Source organism: Necator americanus, chromosome II (genome assembly GCF_031761385.1).
Source record: "Necator americanus strain Aroian chromosome II, whole genome shotgun sequence".
NCBI lineage: Eukaryota > Metazoa > Nematoda > Chromadorea > Rhabditida > Ancylostomatidae > Necator > Necator americanus.
The window spans coordinates 27,428,362-27,455,361 of record NC_087372.1 but is presented as its reverse complement, the minus strand read 5'-3'; the positions used below and the strand labels follow the sequence as shown (position 1 = coordinate 27,455,361).

The 27,000-nt window shown below is 41.1% G+C and overlaps 1 protein-coding gene across 9 annotated transcripts in view; it reads right to left on the bottom strand.

Annotated features, from left to right (window-relative positions):
- Positions 1-27,000, bottom strand: part of RB195_019650 (uncharacterized protein) — a gene marked incomplete at both ends in the record, with an annotated part of 60,040 nt that overhangs the window by 28,875 nt on the left and 4,165 nt on the right. For 5 of the 9 annotated variants that reach the window (XM_064187592.1, XM_064187598.1, XM_064187599.1 and 2 more), the window contains 10 exons: positions 670-868; positions 6,058-6,179; positions 6,244-6,330; positions 6,393-6,514; positions 8,595-8,680; positions 8,814-8,997; positions 9,767-9,927; positions 10,574-10,682; positions 12,713-12,742; positions 13,599-13,683. In XM_064187592.1, the coding sequence (XP_064043475.1) occupies positions 670-868; positions 6,058-6,179; positions 6,244-6,330; positions 6,393-6,514; positions 8,595-8,680; positions 8,814-8,997; positions 9,767-9,927; positions 10,574-10,682; positions 12,713-12,742; positions 13,599-13,683 (1,185 nt within the window). Of the gene's footprint in view, positions 1-669; positions 869-6,057; positions 6,180-6,243; positions 6,331-6,392; positions 6,515-7,985; positions 8,075-8,594; positions 8,681-8,813; positions 8,998-9,766; positions 9,928-10,573; positions 10,683-12,712; positions 12,743-13,598; positions 13,684-13,905; positions 13,926-15,373; positions 15,489-15,654; positions 15,765-16,309; positions 16,475-17,491; positions 18,058-18,314; positions 18,433-18,500; positions 18,588-25,035; positions 25,121-25,174; positions 25,248-25,573; positions 25,691-27,000 lie in introns of those variants that run through there. The other 4 variants (XM_064187596.1, XM_064187591.1, XM_064187595.1 and 1 more) reach the window with 4 other exon arrangements.

The window sequence follows — 27,000 nt, the reverse complement described above, 5'->3', positions numbered from 1 at the left end:
GCGTAGTCAAAAATTGCGTCATTTTGAGCACTACCGCACACGCCACACTGCGACGTTTTGACGATTCGTTTCCTTTTTTCTTTTTTTTTCCTCCCAAGAGTCTTTTAACTGCACGATGCTTTCTTTGTCTTGTTATGCTTTTAAATTGAGCGTTGGAGTTCACTAAAGGTAGTTTTCAGAAGTTCAGAAAGGTTCATAGTGATGAACTCAATCACAAGATTTTAAGAGTTTAGTTTTTGAAGAAAAAACAACTAAGAGTAGAATCGAGTTTACGCGAAGAGGAGAAACCAAAGTACGTGCTTCAGAACAATTAGAAGTTGCCTGTGCGCCAGGAGGCATTCCTATCTGCCTGAGAATTTCACCTATCTTCTTCACTGGGAAAATAGTCTATAATGAATAAAAGCAAGAGAGCTGGTTTGTCAATAACTATCTCATCATAATTTATCCACTGCAGACAACAATAGCGTGATCGATCGGCTGACGGCGACGTATCTTGATTGAGAAAGAAAAAAGGAGAGAGAGAGAGAGCGTAAGTAGGAAAAGAGGGTGAGTTCCAGAGGAAACGTCGCGCGCACCCGGTCGAACACTTTCGTCTCCAACTACTAATATGTCAAATATTGGGCGTAAAAGGCTTTCGTATGGAAATCAGGCGAACACGGAGATGCTCACCTTGCATGGACAAGCTCCACTGCGATCTGGATACGGGGATGCGGCTCCTCGATGATCACATCTAATCTGTGGTTGAGGAGGAGGACGAGGTGGTTCCGGTGCTGGGATAGTCACAATTCGAACGATGCAGTCCGGAGTTGCAAGCACTCGGCCTTTCACGTTGATCGCTTCACATGTGTATGCACCCTGATCGATTGCTCTGGAAAAAAAGAAAAATAAATTAAAGCACAGAGGAGTAAGTTGAGTTTCTTGCTTCATGGAACTTCGACATAATTCTATTTGTATTTTCTATTCGTTTGAAGTTTACTTTTGTTATGATCAGTTGGTAGGCGGTTTCGCTGTACTGGACGATCGATCGATGGTTCGGATTGATCAACACCAAGCACTTTATCCTTTATTTTCTATTGATGTACGAGCTGTTTAAGTGGAATCACCATTATGGGCGCAACGTTTCTGCGTTTTCGCCATCTTCAATTTGTCTACGAGTTCGTGGAAAAACCATAGGATCGTATGAGTTACCCTCTGTTGATTTCTGTGAAGGTGGCGAAGGGGCTAAAACGTCTGGCTTATAATGAAAATTCCACTTAAAGACTTTCCTAGTCGCAATGGTAGGAGAAGCGGCGGATGTTTCCTACAGAAAATGTAATATTTACATCCAGCAGAGTTCTTCCGTAGAACTAAGTTGATCAGACCTTTTGAGATTCCCTATCTAGCAACGACCAACTTCTAAGATACTCTTTTACTCAACGCTAGGGAAGCGATCATGAAACAAAAGGCACTGGCAGCGTCCCGTAACCGTGAGGGTTACGACACCAGAGATAGTGAAAGAAAGGAGGAAAGCATAGAACGTCAAAAAAAAATCACATTGTAGTCGTGTGGAAACGATTCTGACTAGTCCTGTAATTGTATAAATGGTTGCGCTCGCAATTAGAGCTTCGTTTAGTTCCAGTTGGGACACGGAGATGAGATAGGAACCCACTATGCCACCTCAAGGGCAACTGATTACGCAACTGCACTACATGTGAGGTTTTGTCTTCGTCCTACTGTACTCGTTTTTAAAAGATACGAAAAGGACGGATGAAAGATAGAAATGCTCCCACAAGAGCAGTAGAGATGAGATGTCAATTTGTCAGTGACTCTCTCTTCGATCTATCGTTAAATACTGTAGTCTGCTACTGTTCGGATAAGGATAATCACAGGCTTTTTATATTACAGATGTTCCCCTTACGAAAGCGAATAGATCTGACTTCAGCGATTGAAACGGAAAGATTAATAGCAGCAAATTAATTTTTTTTTCTTGTGGGCCAGGAGATTCATCGCGCTGCTATTGCCCATTTATTTGCCGGGTGTTGTCATTTCTCGAGCATTCCTGCAATCGCAATTAATTTCCCATAATAATTTGAAATGGCGAAATTTGTGAATTGCGGGGGCGGATGTGGCGCAATCGGTTAGAGGACCGCTGTAGCCACACGGTCAAGGGTTCGAAACAGTCCTAGTGCAAACAAAGCCTTTCATTCCTCCGGGGAGAATAAAAACACTCATCAGCAGGCCCCAGCAAGTCATTCTATAGGCCAACACGCGTTCCAAAACCCCAACGATTAAGAATTCCAGTAAAACGCGTTGGTGCATCCCAAGTGGATACCCCAATGACTTTATTCTTTAATTTTATTAAGGATCAGGGGATAGAGCGTATATAGCAGTAAATATCGCTGGAATATTTAGAAAGTCCAAAGCAGACATAACTTTCTCCATCATATTGTTTGGAAAAAAGTAGCGTAAAACTGTGCGCCTCTATTTTTGAAGAACTTTTCTTACTTTCCATCCTTCTGAAGAAGTACTCTAAAGTTGAAGAAATGTATTTAAGGCCATGTATATAGAGGAAATAGCTATTGATTGGCGCGAATTTCCCGAGAATTTTTTCTCCTCCGGGTCTGTGACATAATTGTTAAAAAAAAAGATAGAATAAAACAGTACCCCTCTTGTATCAAACACGAAACAACAGATATAGCCTCAACGAGATGTTGTCTATTTTTCCTTCCTCAAACGAGTTCCAATCTTCCTAATTTAATTGTTAAAAATGAAATGAGTTTTCTTCGAATGATTTCTAGGAAAGGGAAGTATTTCTTAACGATAGAAATAATCGGGCGAATGTAGCACACTGCGAAGAGGTTCTGCTGCGACTTCTCAGTTGCTGGTTTGGAATTCCCTAAGGCTATCTAAACCTTCATTCCCGTAAAGGTCGATAAATTCCTACCAGACTTGTACGGAAGCATCAGAAACATCACCCGATTTCCGCAGGTCATTCTCTAGCTCAGATATGCTTTCATAAAGCTTGAAGGATTTTGAACTGACGTCGTGGTGCCCGAAAGGATTGAACAACATAGTCCTCTATCACGTTTTATAGAAATATGTAATCGGTTTGAGAAGGCTAAGCAGCTGCTGCTAAATCTGCATCGTGGACATCATCATATTTTCTCGAACATAAAGTAAGTTTATAATGAAAATTGTAAGAGGCATCATCACTTTTTACTAACGGTCATCGCTAACAAAACCAAAAGAATGTTTTTTGGACATTTGAACCTATTTTCAAAAGTTGTTACGATGTAGAATGACTTCATTTCCAAAAAGAACATACTGCTTCGGTTCCCGTAGAAGAAGAAACTGAAGGTCAGTTGTCTTTTCCGGCAAAATTTTAATCCAAGAAATCTAATACAATAGTAGGGTCATTTTTTCCTCAAAGAAATAACCTTCATTCTGCCGCAAGTGTGCCGCCGTACGCAGCCAATTATTCCATTCATCTCTTGGCACATCTTTTTCTATTACCTAAACCCTGTGGCGGTCCTGATAGGCGGTTTGTGTGGATGAATTGACGTTTGTTACGTTTTTGGCGTTGTGTGCTCTGATTATCGTATAGCCTACTCTCCTTTATTTTATGTTTTATACTTTTCCTGTATCCTGCTTGAAACGTCGTAATCGTATCGCGCTCAGCGCGCCGTCATTATCGTGATTTGTGGACTTGGCGGGCTGTTTTTGAAGTCACTGGCATGATGAAGTGGGTTGTTGATGACAAATCTTGGATGCCGCAACGAGCCCGACGATACAAACAAGGTTGAGAAGTTGAGATGCCATCTACAACTGGGTTGTCAAAAACGAGAGAAATGAGCTGTCACGGTGAGATAGGACCAAGCGGAATTGGGGCTGGTCACCAATTAAAGCATCTGCGCATTGGTGCATCCTGTTTGGGCAAAGCTCTTTGTACGAAGAACGTGTCGGTCACCATTCCGTTGACCATCTAAAATGCTCGGATTTTGAGTTCGTTGGTGGCCTAGTCCCCTTTTCTTTTTTGGGAATATTGTGGAGCCTTTGATATCTCTTGACGGACGTTGATGTAAGGGACGAGGAACATTAAATTGATTCCCGGCCTGAAATCTATTTACTGTTGTATTGGGGGACTGCTGCTGGGAAACTTAACCATGCTATTTTTAGAAGAGTTATGCCAGGACATTTCTCCGATGTCATTGTGAAAATGAAGGTTGATGATGGATTGATGGAGATGGATCGTTGGTTGAGAGAAGCTCGCTGTTTAGTTAGGTCACTTTTTGTGTTATTTGTTTGAAAACATGTGTGATTTGGAATCTAAAACATGCCTGTAATTACTGATGACGTATTGGTTTGTGTTTGTTTGGTGTTGTCCTTGTTGTTTTATATAATTAAATTTTTTAAACATTTTGTAATTAACGCTCTTTCTTGTTTTACTGACATGGGCTCTCGTCTCGATCATCCGTCTGACCGCGATTAAACGCTTTTATGATGTTTATTAAGTGGGGGGTTTGTTGTACCTTATCCCGGACTGATATTCGAATAACTTGTAATTTAATAGAAAAATATCCGTTCACTATAAGAATCAGATAGGAGGAGAAGAAGGAAAAACATTATGACAGCAGTTCCCTTTTTGAATCTTACCGGATTCATAATTCGAGGGTAAACAGGATTGAAAGTAAAGAATATATGAAAGAAAAAGTTTTGACATAGTTTTTTCTTCTGAGAGGAAAAATACGAGATGTTCTAAGGAGCAGAAATGTTGGATTAGTAGTGAACACAAGCAAACAGCAAAAATCCAGGATTTCCTACACGTTTTCTTAAAGAGGTTGCTTTAGTTTCGCGATAGATATTTTCATCATGGATTTCACTACTCTTTGCATCTAAATTATAAATCTCTGTTCTATGTCTTGGATCCATATAACCTTGATCTGTAGTCCTTGTCCTTATCTGTAATCTATATTTTGGGGCAGTTTTAGTTGCTTCTGTTGCTGTTTTTAGGCGACGAAGTTACTCAGCTGTGCATAAATGCAGCTTTAGATGTCAACAGAAAAATTCTCTCACATACATGTCAGAAAAATCACAAAAGTTTCAAACTATCGATGTCCCTGAATGGCAAGATTTTGCCAACTATTCCGTTTTAATATTGTGATCCAAGAAATAGTTCTTTAAAATTACCCAAATAAAAATTTTTGCTATAAAACTCCGATCCACATTAGGAACATCCCGCAAATCGGTAACATTTAATATTCGATTGAGCGACACGTCGGATTTCTTCTTCATCTCCGATATTCGTTATCGATGATGGTTCTTCCAGTGAATGATTGCGCTGCGAATCGCAATTTCTTCGCAATCTCTCAACTCTCCAACTATTTCTATCACATCGATGACTTAAACCGGTCCGCCAATGCTCATTAGTCCACAATGAAACATATCAGCTAGAACGATATACACCACTGCTCATATTTAGCAAATAATTATAGAGCTGAAGCATATTTCTGAATTTTTTTAGAGCATTCAAAATGATGAAATTGATCAAAAAATAAACATATCTGAGAAAAAGACATGGTTTATACATTTCTGGTCCCACTTCCATACAAAATGCTGATTGTTTCGTGCTAGGACTACGTTACGTACCATTATACAAGATCACACATATTCTTGACCTAGTTATCATTTTCACAAGTCGGTAATCGGCGGCGCAAGTTACGCGTTAGTAAACAAATAATATCTTGACATACGCGGAATACCAGAAGGAAGAGAACCTCCAGGAATCCGCACTATCTCGAAACATTTGTGAACTTTTTAGAAATGTATTTTTCTTTAGACTTTTGCTCCTACAATAAGTTCTGAAGATCAACTTATCGGGGCAACTTATCACGAAACTCTTCCTATCTGTGCTCCATTTTACTTTTCATCCCCACCTAATTTGAACTTGACCGCTTCTAAATCAATTATTTACGTATTTTCGCTACAAAACTTTTCTCGTTTCCAATTTGTCGGCTCGTCTTTAAGTAAAACAAATAAACAAGTAAACAAATGGATGAATTTAGAGTAGTTCAGCCTTACTGTGCGTTGTTGACGGTTAGAGTTCCATAACCGCCCTCGGAAGTCTGGATACAACGAGGAGGTTCGCAAACTGGACCCCAGTTAAGACGCCAGTTGATGTAGGCCTCTGGCACGGCAACCGCCTGGAGAGAAACGAAACGTTACTTAGTGGACGTTGGGTTAGTAGCGCTAGGCGTTGCGATGTACCTTGCAGGTGAGCTGGAAAGTTGATCCTTGCGCGACTTGCTTGTTCGTCTCCGGCGGTTCCACTACAGTTGGCTGCACGCAACCAACCTAAAGAAAGCAGGCAGTAAGCATTGGTCACAGTGAATCTCTGGTCCGCTCAAATCTCAAACCTCATCGCTTCCATCTCTACAATCATTAGTTCCATCACAATGGAAAGACGACGGCACACATTGTCTTTGGTCGCGGCATTGGAATTCCGTCTTCTTGCACATTTCACCAGCTTCTTGTGCTCCTTAACAATACTTTTATTCACACACGTTTCAACCATGAACTCGTATATAATAACCACAACCATTTACAGTAATACGTACTCAATTTCACAAAAAAAAAACATCTCAGGTCATTATCCAAATCAGCGATATCTAGCTAGAAGGGCGCACAAAAGTAATCCGCTCACAACCTAACCTGTAGGAATGAAATCAGACTTGAGATAAAGCAAATTTTCTTTCCCGATTGCTTCGCGAATTGGTCGAGGAATCTGCGCAACCTCAGGAAGGCTCACGATTGCTTCCATGGAGCACTCACATACTTCGTGTTCAGATGATGGATTCTCACTCTATTCATTATATTTCAGAGCTCTACTCATCATATTTAGGATAATTCGTTTTCACTGTCATTAGCAGGGGAACGAATATGAATGTGGTATGAATGTGCATGGAATTAATAATAGGTTTTGTTGAAATTATTTCGAATTTCCCTGCTGGGATTAATCCCACAGGGGCGAGTGTAGTGTAGCTGCTGGAGGTTCCGCATCCTGCACGATCGCCAAATCGAATTCGAATCCGCCCTAGAATCAGCTCACCAAACCCTTCATCCCTCCGGGGTCGATAAATTGGTACCAGACTTGTCTGGGAGTATAAAACACTGACTTGACACATCGGCTAGCCCCCGCAAGTCATTGTATAGGCCAGTTACACGTTCGTAAACCTCAAACAATTCCGAATTGAAGTGAACGTGGTGGCGCATCCCAAGCGGATTGATTGACGCCAGACACACACTTTCCCCGCTGAAATTCGGGGACACGGACATGAAGTAGTCCTTTGCGCCACCCTTCTAAGTACTACACAGATTAGATTACGTTTTGAACTATAAACTTATTTTTACGCACTTCTCCAGTCCTACCGATACCCGCTTGATATGACAGGAAGATAATCAGAACCGCAAACATAAGAATTCGTGCTGCCCTTAACTATGTATGATAAACAGATAACGTTATTTTTTTCAAAGTACGTTCAACGCAGGAAAGAGCCGATTCCAGAGCCATCAACGTCAAGCAATAGACTTCAGAATAAGGAATTACTAATGAAAATGGAAGACACGAATTTTCTGTAGCACCATGGAAATTTTGCACACTTATGTTTTTATTTTTATATACTATTAGTTTATTCCCTTTTTTTTAATACTTACATACCATTATTATTCTATATAACTATACTTTTAACTATATTTTCCACTAGTATCTTTTTTAATACACGTAATAATTGCAAAGACACTGCTTTTTACGATGGTGCACTTGCAGAAATGTTATTATAACGACTCAAGCAACGCGTAAGAATGAAAACACTATAGCGGTGGTCCTACCGCTGAGAACTACTCATAATTACGGTCAAAACAAACTTCGAAGGCAATATTCTTTTCAAATGCAGATGTTATTCAGCGTTTATTTTGCGATTTGGAACCTCAATCTTTTTCTTGTTTTCAGACTAGAGACATATTAGGGTGTATTTTCGTGAGGATTGACGGAGAGGATCGTTTATATGTGCGTGCTTCCGCACCTCAATTTTCCGTAGCTCTGAAAGTACATAAGTATTGAGCCAGATTTTTACTCTTCTGTTTAGTGACCTCAAAATTCCTATAAAATTGTATCACTTTAAAATTAAGTTATTAAAAGGTCAAGTTTTTACCAATCACTAAAAATCAAAATGTACACAAACTGGATATGCTTGAGTTAAGAAAAAAAACGACATGGAAACAGATGGACTGCTAAAATCCCCAAAACCAGTCCAAGTTTGTCTGTACAGCGGATTTATCAACTATAATCAATATAATTACCGATTTTGCATGGTATTATGTATTATGTACTTTGACTAGAGTTAGTTCAGGTTCGAAAGGCTAAAAAAACAAAAGAAGTTCAAAAACTGGGTTGGATATATATATATATATTTTATTGCAAAATTTCGAACGTTCCCCTTGAATCTCCGAGAGAATAAAGTGCTATGCATACAATGCGGGTTTCTGCACTTCTCCCCGACATCTTTTTTGGGTCGCTAGATTCTGTTATTATAAATGAAGATGATTACTGGTCGACTAACCGCAGTTGAGTTCATCAGAGTTATCTCCGCAGTCATCGTCTCCATCACAAAGCCACATTTTCTGGACACATCGTTGATTATGGCACCTGGAACAAGGGTTCAAACGGCTCCTCGTCTTCAAAATTGTCCCCAGAAAATAGGAAAAAAGGCCTCTAGGCGAATATCCGGACGTAGAGCTCCGGCTAGAAGAAGATAGATGAATTTCGACATGAGGCTTACTTGAACTCATTGGGTTCACATTGCCTCAGGGCTGGACAGTTCATCTCGTCCGATCTATCTCTACAGTCTGGTTCGCCATCACAAACATAGTCGGCCTTCACACATTCGTTGTTTCCACAGGCGCGTTCGTCAGCCATGCATTGACCGGACGAGGGCAGTTGACTCTGCAGCTCTTGAGGTCCATCTGCAAATGTTTTCTTAAACCAACAGTATTTCAAAGTTAGAAAGAAATTCGTTGAATCAGTATGAAAAATAGGCGAGAATATCTGTATTGATTTTGTATAGTCCCTGCTTGTTTTGAAGGCGCAGTGGCTAAAAAATGGTGGAAAACTGTATTTGTTTACAAAATAGCGCGAAGCACCTGATAATCACATAAATAAGACTGCAGAAGACTTTATTGGCTGAACAGGTGGTTTCTTCTGATTTATTTTGACGAGTTGCTAGCTTCTGATATTGTAACGTTACTGAATTTCCATTTGAAGCAACTACATCAAGAAAAATCTCCTCTTTCTAAAATTTCTTCCCCTGAAATTCTGGATTTTTTTCTTTAGAAACTCATTCAAACTGACTGTGAAATGCTATGTTAAACTTTAAGATGAAATACAGGATGGATAGCTTTTGTCCGACAAACGCAGGAGCGCAACCAAATTATCCACAAATATTAAATTTCATCAGTAATCCACAAGTATATTGAGTTCCAATACTATTACTATTATTATTATTATTATTAGTAGTAGTAGTACGAACAGTAATCGTTCCCTCTGAAACGGGTGGAGTCGTTCTCAAGTGGCGTGTACAGTTTAAAGTTGGTAGCCAACACATCGAAACTACGTTGCTTTGCCGCAAAAAAAATCACATACGGCACGAAAGTTGCAACGAACGTCGAAAGGGTGGATAAGATTTTAAACTCGAGAATTTTTCTGATTCATAAACACAGATCCGATATGACTCACACGACTGAACGTGCAGTGTAGCACGTGCTTCAACGGTCTTTGCGCCATGTGTGGCAGTACATACGTATTGTCCAGCGTCCGATAAGGATACTGGGTTAATCGTAAGCCTTCCGGATGCGTCATTCGCATGAGGAGGCAGCGGACCACCAACTCGTGTCCATCTAAACACTAGCTATGAATCAATAACTATGAAATGCATACGATTATGAAAAGTAAAAAATTTATAGCTCATATAATGGACGAGTCAGATCTTATGTGAGTAACAGAGAATTCGAAAAAGAAGCTGCTGGTTGGCGTCATGTCTGAGACACTGTCACCTTCTTTTCTTGCACTTTTCGAATGTTTTCTGGAACCTGTGACACCTCATAGATTTTTCTTCATCTCACACCTTCGTTGTGATAAATGTCCGAAGCTACGCGCTCTTAGAACAAAAGTGAAAGCTGCGAGTGATAAGCGATTATTGGACCACTATATCTAAAGGTGCTACTAAAAACTCTAATGAGCTTTAGATAACGGGAACCGAAGGAGCGAAATGGTTCGGGATTATGATTTGTAGTGGAACGTAAAGCATTCTTCATCTAAATGCCTTAGTTACGACATTTCATATGAAGCGCACGTTTCATGCGGAAAAACATGATATCATCGGAAGAGAGCGCTAGGAATTGCTATAATTGGAAGCAGACGTTTAAAAAGCGATGGGAATAAGAGAAGCAGATGGAAAAGGCATGGAAGGTTATAGAAAAGGCAGAAGTTGAAAACTGTCAGGTTTTTCCGGAAAATTACGCTGGAGTCTCGGGCATTGCTTACCTGGTCGGTGGATAAAATGAGTTATCTGCCGTTCGTGCTCGACAGTCGAACACAACATCTCGGCCTTCCCGTAGTTGCGTTTCGACAGGATAAACAGTTATTTGTATATCTGAAATCAGTTTATACAATAATCATAGTTTCCCCAAGAATAATCTTTCTCTATATTCGGTCTATATATATACATGTATACATATATTTATCGTAAACTGCTGATTAATGCCATTCAGCGCTATTTCGCGCTGTTGCATCCCTCGTTGCAGACAGTTTGTTTGTCCTCAGTATCACAACGTCGTATTTACGGAAAGGTTTAAAGAATGTCCGGCCAATAATGACTAAAAATCATCTTTTTTTTCTCTTCATACTTGTACTGAAACGAGCAACGAAACGTTCTTCATGGAGAAAGCTCCAGATCCAGATTGATCGAGTCTAGGTGAATAATTGAGTTTTCAAGTACAAGCGGTTGCATGAATATGTAGATAATTTTTCTGAGAGACATAGGGGACCGGAACGAACCTCGCATCAATACAAATTTGACTAGAATTTGTTTTGAAACATGAGACATGAAACACATAGAGCGTTGGACATTTGCTGAATTCCTATTAAATCCTTAAAAGAATAATTTTTATTCTTTTTTTTCAAAAAGTAAATCACAGTTGCAATGCAAACGATTTTACGAGTATTGCGAACAAGCCGAACAACACTTTTCGCATGGTTCATATCTCTATATTTATCTCCCTCTATCTTTAAATTTAATAATTGATGGCACTATTTCTGCTTTTTTATAAGGATCCTCAATCTCTCCCTCTCCAAAAAAATCGAGTATTGGAATCACATTTTTCGCATCGTTCTTATCTTAATACATATTTTTCACTTTTCTTTTTCATATTAAGGATCTTTTTTTCCTTCTCCTAACATTCATCAATCTTTTCTTTTTTGATCAGTAAAGTGTAAACCACTCCGCCTCTAAATCAATGTGTACCAAAAGATTTGTAATTTTCCAGTGAAATGATTTTTTTAAAAGCTTTTAATGCCCTAATTCGAACACCTATTTCGACGTTCCAAATCGTGGATTCGTTGATACGATCAATGAGGGGATCTTGAGATTTCCCCTTCGCTATCCTACTGCTTCTTATGATAAACTTTTGATATGTACAAGCTATGTAACTTCTAACATCAAACTTCAAATTTTTTTCTGCAGTGGAGAACATTTTAAAAAACAAACATATAATAACACCTCAAAAGTCAGTTGTTATTACAACAATTTTTGAACCTCTACACATAAGAAGAATTTCAGCTCAGACCGCCTGCGTAAGGATCATAGTGAAGAGAAGTGGTATTTTCATGGAAATTACCACAATACTTTAAAAGTTCTCCACATAATCTTTTTGTTACATAACCAAAATTAAGTATCTGATGGTTCCGACACATATTGAGGTGGATGAGGTAAGAAGGTGAGACACATGAGAGCTCTGATTCCTTCGCTTTTCAATCAAGAGAGCTTAAATTCATGTACTGTAAGGGAAAATATACCTTTTTGACTTTGATCTACTCATGACTTCATCTCGTACCTTATTGTTTTATTCTGGTAACCGCGAAAACACAATAAGGTGGTCTCATATTTCCCAGAAGAAGAAAATATCCCCCGGCAATTTTCTGGCTCAATTCCCGCCATACAAATATAAGTAGAAAATTCCCTCAGACTGTTTTTCGAGTATATTCTGCATTTGTTTGGTTCATAGTGCTTAGCGAAGCTCTCTGCCTAACCATCTCCACTCCTACCTTCATTTCTTCGGAGGATTTTTTTGTTCAATGCGCAAATTAACGGAGATTACTGCAATCGCAACCCGTAAAGTGTGGAACGCAATTAGGCCCGCAAATGTGAACGTTCGCCCTTCAGATCCGTTCCAATCGTGAAAAAAAGTCACGATGCATAAGTGACACATGCGATGGCTGCGGCAACGCTACCGTGGAAAACGGCAGGCCAAGTGCAACCAAGCGTCAGAGACCCCCTTCGTCCCAATCACGCACACATCGTCCATTAATCAACAGGTTTACGATAAATGATGCTTGCTGGTAAAGGGACTGACTGTACCGTAAACAAGCAAATCAATAATCTTCTAACATCATCAATTAACGTACCGCTCGCGCCATCCTGGTCGATGTCCTGATCTGAAACATGTCACAAATCATTGCAAATCACATAACATCAACAGACTGATGTATCCCCTCCCAGAAACAGTTGCCAGTTTCAGTAAAGCTTATAAGTGCGCGATGATATGCACGGCAGTTTTATCGCAGACGCCCTCTAATCACTCACGAAAATTCCAGCGAACAACCTTGATAACGCTCCTACGCGCGAATTCCCAACCGCGTAGCAAAACAGTCGAAGAGATGCGATGGCCCCAGCTCTCTGGACACATACACACACGTGCCTGCCATCAATCCATGAGTTTGCTGTGGATTCTCTTTCGCATCACACTCTTGTCGATGAGCCGCACTCAAAGCGAGGGGAGCATGGCCTCAGAACTGTTACATGAGCAATTGATCACCGACAGAGATAACCCGAATCTTTCGCGCATCGCGGGGGTCACTGCCGACCTGGCGTCTTTGCCGCAATCATACCTATTACTTTACTACTGGCTGTCAATATCGATAGATGCAATGATCCAGAAGAGCCGAGCAGATTGTGCTGCAGTGATTCAGAAACGCATAGGAAGATGCATACATATGCTGTGGATAGAATATGCAAACACAATAAAAAGCAAAGTGTGCCAAAGGGCCCATTGGGAAGATGCGCAAACAGTCGAAGTCACTAGATGTCGTACAGCGCGAAATTTATCATATTTGGTGTTGGTGCAAAACCTGTTCTAGGCTGAAGTGAGGGGAAATAAACAATCCAAAACAAGGTAATACAAATTCCTAATTCTGAGAAATCGTAGAGGGCGTATCATGGAGTTTTATGGAATGTTTCAGAAGAAACTCGGAAGTGGATGCGAGCAAAATGAAGTTCATGCAAAAAACTTACATGTTTGACGATGCTTTCGTTTTGCGGCGGAGGCGGTTGCCAAAATGGCTAACCACCATAGCAGCCGAAACTGCTTCCCAAGCATCCTGAACCACCTTGTTCAAAGTGATGGAAAGAACGGGTGGTAACGGAGAACACTTTGGAAATGCATGGAATAGTATTAGCACGGAGAAAAAGAGATTATCATTTTCAATCAACAACTTGGTTGCGTAAACGAGGATCTCTTAGTTGTTCGACACAACACACAAATTTGAAAATTTCTAAAATTGCTGACTAGATCTAATTAGCCGGCGTAGAGGATACTATTCTAGAAACCAACACCACCGTCTGAAAAAACGTAAGCGACAAATGTTCAAGATGCTGACTCAGGAAACAACGAAAATTGAGCACATAAAAGCTTTATAGACGAAAAAAAATTCTAGATACTAGAAGAAATTGAGGTGGAAACAGATGAGGGATACAGTAGTGAGGATGAAAAAATCAGTAATCAAAAGAAAAAGGGCTATCAGCTGTTGAAGTGAAGTAGAAGAAATGACATAAATTATACATATCTATCTAATTTTTAGCGTTTCAAAAGGAAGAAAGTGATGGATGTTTAACGACTGAAGTAATGCACGTAATGCAGTGAACGGATCGTTAGGCCAGTAAAAGCAGTTTGGCGGAAGCATAAGAGGGACATTAGCGCTAAATAAAAGCAATCGGACTCGTTTTCATGGAAGCGTGGATGATCCCATCACATTGTTTCGCTTCTCGGGGAGACTTCAAACAGGACAAGGAACGGGGCAACGAGGGAAGGGGTCGAGTATCAGAACACATGTTCGCTTAGCATGCTTCGCTGTGGCAGACAAGCTGGCAGTTACTACAACCACTAGGTGCGCCCACTCGAGAGTGGCAGCGGCTTGACACATCCCGTGGCGGCGATCTGCTGGGATTGGATCAGCGAGGGTGCAGGTGGGACTTCTGCCGGGGTTGTCGTAAGCGGTAGAGTTCACGAGTTCGATGAAAGAAGGAAGTTTGCATAGAAAAAGAGTGTTGTGAGAATATGACAGCAATAAGCGGAAAGAAACCTGTGAATGTGAGAAATAAAAATTGTGTCAAGAAGAAGAAGACATCTCTAATTGTTGATGAATGACAGTGTAATCATCAGCGGGGTTGAACCACTAACAGGTGCCCCTCAAATGCACAGCAGTGACGATCGTGTTCAGTTCAAAACCAAATAAGTGAAACCGGGTCTACGAAATTGGGGAAAAGTACATCAGTAACGATCTTATCAGCAGCGGCAGCAACATTCGAGGACACCGGTGAGCGGACGACACCGTCGATGGACTTCTGTAGAGTCGATCTCGATGAACCGACGAACGACCGTTGTATTGAGCATCGAAAGATCATAAAAATAAGGACAACATATCAGAGAGCGAGAACGAAATATGATAGCAATGTCGCTGATTGTAGATAGAACGAGAAAAGTGAGAACCGCGAGAGACCACGCCCAAATCGTGAGTCATAGAGACGAATGGAAAGAGAGAAAGAGAGAAAAGAAGAGTACCTAAAGAATGTGCTTTGTAAAACATCCCCACTACCAGCTTTATAACACCGACAAGAAAACTTTACACACCATAAATGGTGTGAAGTCGTTGCAGTACGGCAGATAACGCCTCTCATACAGTGTCAGCAGCAAAACCCTCTCAATCTAGTGGGAAAATCACCTTCAAACTAACAAGGGAAATTTAACGCAGCATTTTGAAACTCACTGCAAAAAGGAATCTATACGGATCTCAGCACCAACCTCGAGATGATGTCGAAGTCGTTGCAAAAGCGGCATGCCTGTCAGGACAGTGCGATTCGTCGGATCCATCTATGCAGTCAGCGCGAGTATCGCACAGACGACGTCTGAAACTCCTCCATGAATCACAGGACCTAATCAATCATTTTCAATTTTTTTTCAAAATACAGAGAATGCCATACTGAACAACATCATTAAAGTGTTCGAAGTCGAGACAATAAATAACTTTGTTTTCAAGAAAATTCAATTAATTTTGTATGCGGTATAACTTACTTGTCGATGCATTCGCCCGTATGGCATTGAAACTCATGATCAAGACATGGAAGCTCATCATCGTACTCCTCTTTAAATTGAATAGTAGCCGGAGGGTTAGTGGTGCGGGTCTAAAATATGAATTTTAGGGACACCGAAGAGATCAGAAAACAAACAGGCTATAAAACGGAGTGGTTACACTACTGAAGCGAGACTTGTTTTGTGTTGTCCATTTTTGATACGGTAGATACGGTATGAAACAATATATTTTCACTACCTTACATATTTATTTATTTTATTCGTCTTTCTATGCTACGAAATGAAACTCACGAATTATGGAACTCTCATCGAAATGGCTTTTTTTAGTTCTCTTCGTACGTTGCGTAATTTCCACCAGGTAGATAGTTAATAGTGTCTCGCGCGATACTTTATCGCGTGCCGTATGTGATCCAGGCTTTATATGATTTTAAGCGATAAGCTCTGGAACTTGTAATGCAGCATAAGAAGGGGAAGCATCTAAGGCTTTGTGATGAAGGATGGATTGTCACTCGTTGAAATACTGGTCTCAAGAGACTTGTTCTTTGCTGAAGGGTATCAAATATGAGCAGCTATACTTCCTACTAGGGCGATATAAAAGGGTCTTCTCTACGTAATTACAAATAAAACGTTCTTTTACCTGCTCGTGTTGCCGACGCCGTTCTTCTTCACGTGCTCGCTCTTCCTCTTCATGTCGTCGCCTTTCCTCTTCACGTCTTCGATATTCTTCTTCATGTCGACGTCTCGAATCCATTTCAAGCCTTCGCTCATGTTCTTCACGACGACGAGCATCTTCTCTTCTTTCCTAAAAATAGAAATTTTTGTGGCGGTCTGTTGCGAAAAGCATTACAAATGGACCGAACCGGTTATTTTTCTTCCGATAAAATTACGTTGCCAGGGAAAATAGTGCAAAAGTTTGCATTTAATCACTTTTGTGAAGAAAAACTACTACGAATTTATTTGACCTTTCTCCGCAAACAAGGACATCTTAGCATTTTCAATGCGCATAATCAAATCTTTAGAATTGCAAAACACCAACACCCTTACTTCAACGAATGCGTGAGTGCTAGTGAAATGCTTAAAGAAGGCTTAGTCATAGGTGGAAGCAAGACAAAATCGAAATTTTACAATGTTAACAAAATTATTAGCCGAATGCGTTCGTAGTATTCTCAGTTTAGTTTAATTTATTTAATTTTTTTTGATAATTTTTTTTTTAATTTGGAACAGTTTAGCGGTAACTAGAATTTATAAACACTCCATGAATTAAAGGATTGAATAAAAGAATTTAATGGTAACTGTAGTCGCTAATTACTCAGTGGATAAGGAAATAACTCGTAATTTGGAACCATTGTCCACCCAAGTGATCGGATGGATGGTTGAAGTAATCGGCATCAGCTACTCGTGCTAAAATCATGTTCAGAACACCGGTATTTACTTGCCTTTTCATTTCATTTTGAAATTTTTACACTTTTTTGGTTCAGGTGGAATGTTTTTGACTACCTTAAGTGCCCGAATAAATAAATAAGTGAAAATCAACTACAGCCTGTTTATCAGGAACCACTATTCGTACATGTTTCAGAAAACGCTCATTGATGAGGCTCTTGAATGTGAATAGAGCAGTTTAAACAACGCAGTCGCATGCAGCATAGCTAAGTGGAAAATGGCTCTGCAGCAGAAAAATGACTACAATGATAAGCAGAAAGCGCTCCAGAGAGGCTGGTTGTTACACAAATTCTTTTCAGAAAAGTTTCTTTCTTTGATCAACCGAACAGTTCCAACATCACATTACAAGGTTACGAGAAAAAAAGTTTCAGAAACATACCTCATTCCTTCGTTCTTCATCCTGCCTTCGTCGTTCCTCATCTTCTCTTCGTTGATGCTCATCTAGTCTCCTTCGTTCATCGTCCTGCCTTCTTCGTTCATCGTCTTGTCTCCTTCGTTCTTCATCTTGCCTTCTTCGTTCCTCTTCTTCTCTCCTACGTTCCCCGCTTCTGTTCCTCTGCTCCTCCTCCTCTCTTCGGCGTTGCTCCTCTTCTCTCCTACGTTCCCCGCTCCTGTTCCTCTGCTCCTCCTCCTCTCTACGGCGTTGCTCCTCTTCTCTTCTACGCTCCTCCTCTTCTCTTCTCCGTTCTTCCCCTTCTCTTCTACGTTCTTCTTCTTCTCTTCTACGTTCTTCCCCTTCTCTTCTACGTTCCTCCTCTTCTCTTCTGCGCTCTTCCTCCTCTCTTCTACGTTCCCCACTCTCCCTCCTCCGTTCTTCTTCTTCCCGTCTTTGTTCGCTTTCCTCCCTTCTTCGCATCTCTTCTGATCTGTTACTCGTTTCCTCATTTCCGTTGTTACCATTCTGTTCCTCTTGCTTACGACGTGACATGGCAGCTTTGAAGTACTCTGAAAAAGTTACTCTAAATGTGTTATCCCGTCGGTTACACAGTTTATTGTGAGCCCAGCGAGCTTCAACTGGCACCGCTGGTGGGAGGGACAAAACGTTTCCGCGAATAATTAAGTGGTTTCGGTTCGCAAAACGACAGGACGCACGCAAACAAGTGCGGCGGCTCTTTGCTACTGTGATAACCGCTGGGTTACTTTGCGGAAATGAAACGTCTTCAAGGATCTGTTTTCATTTATAACTGTATTTTATTTATTACCGCATTCAGTTTCGTCCGTGCCATCGGCACAATCGTATTTACGATTGCACTCCAGCGATTTTTCTATACAGGACCCGTCACCACATCGGAACTCTGTTGACGAGCACTGTGACGATGTCTGAAACGATCACCAGAGCACATTACGAAAAAACTACTTCTATGAGAAGTTCTTTGAGAAAAAAATACGTGTGTAGGCGGAGGTAGTGTTTCGGGCTCCGGTTCCGTGTTACCGTTGTATTCTGCATCTTCGTGACTGCCTGATTCACAGTTTGTCTGAAAGATGAAGCTTTGACCATGGTAAAAGGAAATGTGTATTGCAATGCCATCCCATAAATCACCAAACAACTACAGATGTCAAGTGTGGCGTTACTAATGATGGATTGATTCATCTTTATGGACTGTGTTAAGTAACATACGCTTCCACAACATTAGATCCAAAGATTGAGAACAAGAAAAAAATCAAGATGGTGTATCATTCTGCATTATTAGGAATTCCATTCCATTTCTGTTAATTTGATACTGCCCATAGTTTAGAGGGCCACTCCTTTATGGTTGAAAAATATTAAAAATATTACAAATATAAAATATTTGTAGCTTTTAATCAATGAACTGTGTTCTAATAATCTTCTAAACGAGGCAGTCAAAGAAAAACCTTCATAACACATCATTCATTGTGTAGTCCTGAAGGCCACATGCAACTAAAAAACTTTTGTTAGGAATGAGAAAGTAAGCCAGTAGAAAAACTTCTCATTAGAGGAACTAGCCATGTGCTTTGGCACAGCTGAGAAGCTCTCGAAGAAAAAAACCTCTCGGACTTTTTCCAGCAACAAGATTTCTAAGAAATTGCATCAGCATACCTTTCCGGAGGGAGGCGATCAGAAATCTTCCTCGTGATAAAGCGAGAAACAAACCAAACAAAAAATGTGACTGTTTTACAAAAGCTCAATTAACGAGAAATTCACTGGATAAACGAAAACTAAAAGCAGCACTGGATCAAACAGATTCTAACGATAATGTCCTTCAAGTATATCCTGAGATACCGTGAACTTCGAAAGAGGAAGTGTAGCTGTAGTTCAGAAATGTTGCCAGGTGGCAAAAGGCAACAAAAAAGGAAAACCAAAAGCAAAAACCTTAGCAAATTGAATCCGAGTAGCAAAGTGTTTTTTTTACCAGACGACCGAATTTCTTGCCCAACTCTTATTTTTTAGCCTCACTGCCAATTTTTGTTCCTATGTGTCGGTTTTTTATTCGATCAAGACACACAGTCAGCTGAATGCGTTCAACCAGGTGGCCGCAGCGCGCTTGTTGCAACGCGCGCCTTGTGTGTGTATGGATTTGTGACGAAATTCCGGAGAAGAGATCGATACAATGGTATAACTAGGGCATATCCACATCTAATTGGTGCGCCGGTGTCAAAAGTGGGTTGAGACGGGTCCCACGACGTCTGATTGGTGCGTCAGAGCAAGGAGAAAAAGTGATTTGAAACGGCTGCACTGACGTCGGTTTGGTGCGACAGCGACAGGAAATAAGACCAGCTTTCTTGTTCATACACCAAGAAAGCGCAAAAATTGCAAGCATTTCTCTCAAGACGTCAATTAGACGATGTGAACCGTTCCATGGTCATAGTAACTGTATTCGTAGCGTTCTACCCTAATGTATTTCTCAGTTAAAGGCAGCATACCAAAATCTGAGGTAGTGCGGATTTCAGGTGGAGTATTCTCATACGGGATAATAGATTATGGAGAGGGGTGTGATTCCGTCCATTTCTTCCTAATTGCCGTAAAAAACGGCCCGGAAGATGCGGTGCCGCACAAGGCTGGCGCGCTCCAGTCGAACTCCTTGTAGAAAAAAGTGCGCCAGAACGCCCGAAGCCGTATCTTCCTAGCCGTTTTTTACGGCAATTAAGAGGAAATGGACGGAATCACTCTCCTCCCCATAATCTACTATGCCGTATACGAATACTCCACCTGAAATCCGTTTCACCTCAGATTCGTGGAGTGATGCCTTTAAATATCAGCTAGTAGCCTACGCGACTTGGCATAGGACCTTATCTTCACCAGCGCGAAGATGATGTTCGCGTCATTTCACGTTAGCTCATCATTCTATTCTAATTACTGGAAAGAAAGATGAGAAGTGCTTCGTTTAATACATCGGAATTTTCTTAATCGTAGCCGTATCGAGGGAGTGTATATGTAAAATTAAGTTTAAACGTCCTATGCATTTGGTGACGCTGTGGACTGACCCGAGCAATATAACTTGCACAGTCATATGCCGGAAGAAACGTAGATACCGCAAAAAGGTACTGCTGTCTATTGCACCGCCAAAACCCAACCCAAATAGGTCAAATAATCTGAGGGAGTGTAGACTCTTCAGTAACAACTCTCTGTTTCGTAACGCTGAACTGCTGGACTTAGTCGCCCAGAGGTATAGGTCACTTGGTGTCGATAGGCAGCTCACGCCAGGCGCCAGCAGTCGCATGGAGCTGTGGCGGATGGATTGTTTGGGAGCTGTAGAAAGAGAAGCTCGAGCAGAGCTGCATTCAAGGAACACACGCCTCGGCGAGGGCAACCCTTACTGACCCCTTACGTGGCGCGCGCATGTAAAAAAGTGTACTCCATGACGTATCTATACGTCATAAGGACTAAAAGGGTTAAGAAAAGTACTAACACCTTTAGCAAGAAGAGGACAAAAAAATATGGATGCAATTTTTCGTCAAATTTTTTTTAAAGAGCGAAAGAAGAAGTACTTTGTCAGAAAAGAGACAACTATAATTATATATTTGGCACAAATTTACGAGATTTTTTTTTGCTTTAGACTTTCATTGATAAGTGAAGGCAAGCGAAGAGAATTCTGAAGTCCGGCATTAGCGGGACGATCACACTGGTAGGAAAATACAAGAAGTCTACAGGGTTATTGCCGTGCTGGCTCATTGATTTGACTTTAGTTACGGTATAGTTCCACGTATAATGATGTTGAATCACGAACCAAGAAGTCTTCGAGTTCGGAATACAATTTCTTCGTTGGTAGGTGCGTGTATGACTAGAGGCGGCATACATAACTCTAATCTTCATAATATCTATATATCTTCATAATCTCTTCACGAAAATATAGGGTTGGGGGTGTAGATCATGAGTGGTCACTGCCAGTTAACCTTAATTGTCTTGATGAGGGCTTGAGAAAGGTCCCTGTCGATCAAATTTTCCCACGATGCACCGAGCGCAGCGCCACCAGGACAAACACTCCTCGTTTGCCATCGAGGAGAGACACCGTGAGCACCTCATTGATGGTCAGTCCGTGATTGGAGTATTCGCGGAGAGATCCCAAAACGGTCAAAACCGTTATAGGCGCTGCCTTTAACCTCAGTATCTATACGTTCGGAGGCACAAATGCATGGCAGTTAAACAGGTATTAGAGAGCAAATTAGAAGAAAGAGTTAAAGAATTTCTGTTCTAAGAAAAATAAATTCCTGCAATAACGTTTCAATGTGCACATTTTCTTTCAGAGGTTTTCTAAATTCTTGCCAATCTATCGGTCTATTAGTGCTATCTGTTAATGTTCCAAACACAAACACTGTCTCCAACTTTTTAAATTTTATTCTCAACCACAGAAAAATCCTATTTACCACTGCTTTTTATTTTTTAAGAAGTTCAAAAATAAAAACTAAGGTGGCTTGAATATCCTTTGCAAACATTGCAAATTTTGGATTGTTGTTTGTTTGTTTGTTGGCGTTGGCAAGAAATAATAGTTAAAGAATGTACCTTCGGCTGTTTTTTGTTTCCTCTGGAAAAGTATTGGGATTTGTTCCCCCTTTTTCAAAACTTAGTTCTCAAAATGCCGGTGCATCCCGAAGATCAGCTGCAAAAATGGTGAATTTACATTCGAAAAAATTTTATGTCTACAAACGTTCTGTCTTCTCCTATTTCTAGTTTTTTCCAATTTTTTGCGAAATACTAAACGAGCAAGGGTGGTATCAATATTTATATCGCTATTGTAAACATCATATGTTTACATTACAACCATTATAAAAAGCTAGTCGGCATTCAAGAACGCCATCCGGCCGATGCTGTCATATGCAAGCAGTTCACGGGGAACAGAACTAAGTTTAACGGTGTGCTTAGAACTCCGAGACTTTCAGAAATTAACAATAGTGAAATTTTGGAGGCGGTTAGATTTTAGAAGACGTTAAGCTCAAAAGGTAGTTCGTACTATAATTTTGGAAAATGGAGAGAATGTATTATGGAATGCCGCATTACTTGTGGCATGACCCAATGGATTGACTTCGGTTGTTGTTAGTTTTTGAAATGGCTGCTGATGAACCAAAACTAGTATGCTCTTAATTGACAGTCACTGAAAATACTTGGGTGTCCAGGAAAACGCCAAATTCCACTCAAAGCGAAGGACAAAGAAATGTGCCTGAGCACATTGAAGTACATAAAATGGCTATAAAGAGAACCAAACTCTGAGCTTTGGTGAACGTGATAAATGAAGGGACAGATCAGCTTTTTCCAGCGATTTCCATCAGAAATCCATCCACGATAACAAAAATAAGTGCTTGTCAATCACCAGTGATTTTATGCCGTTCGAAACATTCTGTGAGCTATGAGATTGTCCCACATGCACTTCCTCAACACTATCCAGACCCCGTTACTTAAGGATATTGTACAGCGCGTAAATCTCATTCGCCTAGGGTGACAACATGTAAGAATGCGGTGCTTCACCAACCAACCCCATTAGTGTGTGACACTGGTCAGTTGGTTTTCCTTTTGCAGCTTTTGAGTGGTGTACTTAAAACAATGTCGAGGATTGGGAAGGAGAGAAGAGGATTTTGATGCGATATAGATGGCACCAAAAACCTCAAGTTATTTTCAAGGTTTTGATAAAGGCGGAGTTGTCAAAACGTCAGCCCACTAACAAAGTTTCACCTCGTTAACCTCGTTGGCACCACAAAAAAAAATACAGGAAAAAAGTTGTTGAGAGTGGGCCAGGCACTCGTTACCGCCCAAATTGACTTTTACTTTAGAGTACAAAGACGAATACAAAGGATAAAGGATAGGATGGCGTATCAATCTACTTGCGCCAACGCGTTTTACTGCAACTCGTAATCGTTGAGGTTTTTCAAAGTGTTGGCCTATACAATGACTTGCTGGGGCCAGCCGACAACCAAGTCAGTGTTTTTATTCTCCCAGACAAGTCTGGTACCAATTTGTTGACCCCGGAGGGATAAAAGGCTTGGCTGGCACTAGCGCGTTTTCGAGCTATCGACCGTGCGGTTACAGTGGACTTCTAACTACGTCATACCCGTCCAGAATATAGAAGGCAAAAAGCGTTCTTAAGGGACAAATTCGAATTGCGAAGAATGGATCTCTCAGATCATTTTTGGTTCTGTTAAAAATACTATGGTATGATTTAGCTATCCAATTCCAGTAAGCGTGTTTGGAGAATTTGTTCAAGTTAAAGCATTAGCAATTTCAGCTCTAACTTCCTTTTTTCTCTTGGTAGTTTTAGCCTACACGCCGTAGATCCTTGAAGAGTGATGTTTAGAATTTAAGGCCTCAACTGAATCAGTCATTTACTCCCAGTGATCACTGGTCGATTGATGAACTATTTCTTTTCAAACAGGTAAGCTATTTCACATTTAAGAACGGTTTTAGTGCTCTACGAACGTTTCTGCTCTCAAAAATACAGTTCGATTAAGGCAGTGTTGACTGCTCCCAATCACTTTTTTCCCAAAAATGTAAGTCGGTCTAATATGTGCTGAGGGTGTGTTTCCTATGGCTGCGTTAGAATTGCGTGTACCTTGTACAGTCGAATCAAAACCACCTGAAACCAAGTGCAGTTGCGGTCAGTGCTCGAAATGTTGCAGTGGAGGTAGTGGATTCGCAGCAGTTTGGACTGTAAAGTGGGGTAAAGGCCCCACTTGGATCGCAATCGTTGGCTCCAGAGGAAAAGTGGAGTTCACAGAGGTACCCGCACTTTGGATCCTCATAATGCGGTGATGTTCAGCGAAAGTGATTTGTGCCTGGATAGAACTGCCGACGGTCCTCGACAGCGAGAGCATCTTCCCCGTCCTCCGCTCAAACGGATTTCGTCAACACGAACGCAGTCGCTTACGCGGTTATTGTAAGGTTCGTGTCGTCCTGATCCGGCTGTAGAAAAACGAGAAAGGTAAGTCATTAAACGGAGTGGACGCACCTCCACACCGAGTTCAATGAGCAGAACTCAACTGATTTTGAGGCAAATGGTAGGTGGAACTCGTTAGCCATCATAGATACGACCTAATTGATGTTAATGAACGCGCATAGTAGTCACTAATTATATTCAAAAATGTGTGTCAGGTAGAGTAAGAGCGCACGTGGCGGTTGCAGATTCAATCAACGAAGCGTTGTTCAATCGGTTGAGCAGGGTCGGTGCCGACCATATGTAGCTCTTGGTTTCTTTATGACCTTAGTTTAATGCCTGGTTTCACCCCACCGCTGTTGTTTTCTTTTATATTGAACCATACTACTTTAGAGTGGAATTCCTAACAACTCATCCAACTATTTTAGGTTATAAAATTCTTAGAACATTCTGAAATTTCTTTGGTTTGGTTTGGAAAGCTTGTCGCGGAATTCCCAGCCCCAAAAGCCACAGTTCTTTGTGAACGACAGTAAAAACGCCGAGAAAACTTGCCACATAGGACCTACGTGAAGGCAAACAAATAATCTTGATCATTGACACAAACCTCATCGCTGCCGTCACCACAGTCATCCACACCGTCGCACAGTTTGTCGTAATGAAAACATTTAGTTTCTTCAAGATATGGACACCTGAAGGTGGAGAAACATGGTTACATTGGGTCAACATCAAGAATAACGTTTTACCGGAATTCCTGATCCGTACACGTCACGTCCTCAAAATGAAAGCCTTCTTCGCCGTATGAGAGTTCAGCGGTCTCTGAAAACGGTAAACATTCAAAGAAGTGCGGGGGAATACTCTTTTCGGATTGAAATAGTTCCTACGTTAGTCGATGCTAGCACAGAAGGGAGTGCAGAAGAAACGACAGTAGTTAGAGTCAATAGTTAGAACATGCCATACAATCGCTGCCGTACGCGATCAGCAAAGACGAAGACGCGAAGACGTGTAATGGTGCGATTTCGCTCCGTTTATAAGGTCTACAAAACACCAGCAACCAGCTTCGTTGAGCACGCGTCGCGTCAGTCAGGTGGAACACGTTTGGAAGCGACTGTACGTGGGAAATGGTGCAAAGGTGCAATCTATACCATGCTCCAAGCTATCGTGATCGGTTAGTGCGTACTCCTCGTCCTGTTCTTGGTACTGAACATCGTGCTCAGGTGCTTGCTGTTCTTGATAGTTCTTTATAGCAGCAATGAAGTATTCTAAATCGAATAAGACGGTGCTCACTAACACACACAAAAGCAAATACGAAGGAGAACACAAAATCCATCTACTCTGCCTTTTCTTTGCACGAGCTGCACGTTTATGCGACAAAATGTCGACTTTGTATACGTCACGAGAGTGCTTCTAGGTGAGTGCATGTTACAGAGCGCCACACCTGCGCATTACTGTGGAAAATAGCTCATTTCCATCAAGGAAGAAAAATCGGCAAGCGAACAAAAAAAAAACAGCAACATGTGCACTAGAATTCTGTTCTGGAAATGGTAAGGAGTGTTCGAACAGAAATGGTGCTTGTTTTTTTTTCTTTGAGATTGTGTGCCTAAAGGCATCGTATAACAAAATACGATTGTTCACGATCTCTCCATCTTAAAAGAGGTATGGTTGTAGTTCGGTAATTCGAGAATGATCAGCTTTTTCCTAGTAATCCAGAGAAGAGAGAAACAACTTTATGTGATCTCGTCTGCCCAACGGTACAACTTATTACGGGCAGTAGAAGGAGGACAGTCCGCAACATTTCCACGATTGTGCGCTCAGGCCAGCTTCTGCTGCTCATTTAAGTTATATTAGTTGGATTGTACGCTTGTACGCGTTGTGTAGGACGGACGGAGTTGTTCGCGTTCCATCGCACAACGAGCTGTTGAGGAGAAGAAGTCACATGGGTCTCCATACACGCCACAAGCACGGGCTTACGGATTGCTTGCGAGAACTGGGCGCGATTACGCCAGTACTTGTGAAGCATGCTTCTACCTCTGGATCTATTCGTACAAGACTAGAGCATCGTCAATCTCCTGATACGCTGCCTTTAATGGATGGTCTTTCGCCAGCGCAGCTAGTAGTCATAACAGACGAAGTCAACTCGACGACGTGCAATAAAACATCAGAAATGAGGACGTGGAGAACAATTGTGCAGTGAAACATCACCTCACACCCATTAAATGCGAAAAAAAAAATCCGCCGGATGTGTTGAACCAGGCGAACGCGATGCGTCAGTGTACTATTTTCCCCGTACCGAACGCGCACTCCTTCCAGCTCTGCCCTGTTCCAATCAAAGACGCATAGCACTCAGGCGGTTGAACACATTTGATGGCTACTACAGCTGCTCGAAGAGCTAAGAAAAGACTCAGTTCAACTTATTATAAAGAAGTTTCATTAGATTATTAGTATAATTAAATTAATTCGTTATATACATTATAAAAGAAGACCTAATAGCAAAAAAAGAACTTTTTTTGCGTTTTCAGAGGATTCTGAGTTGTGGAAACATTTCGAAACCACCTATAGATGCACTGCCGTC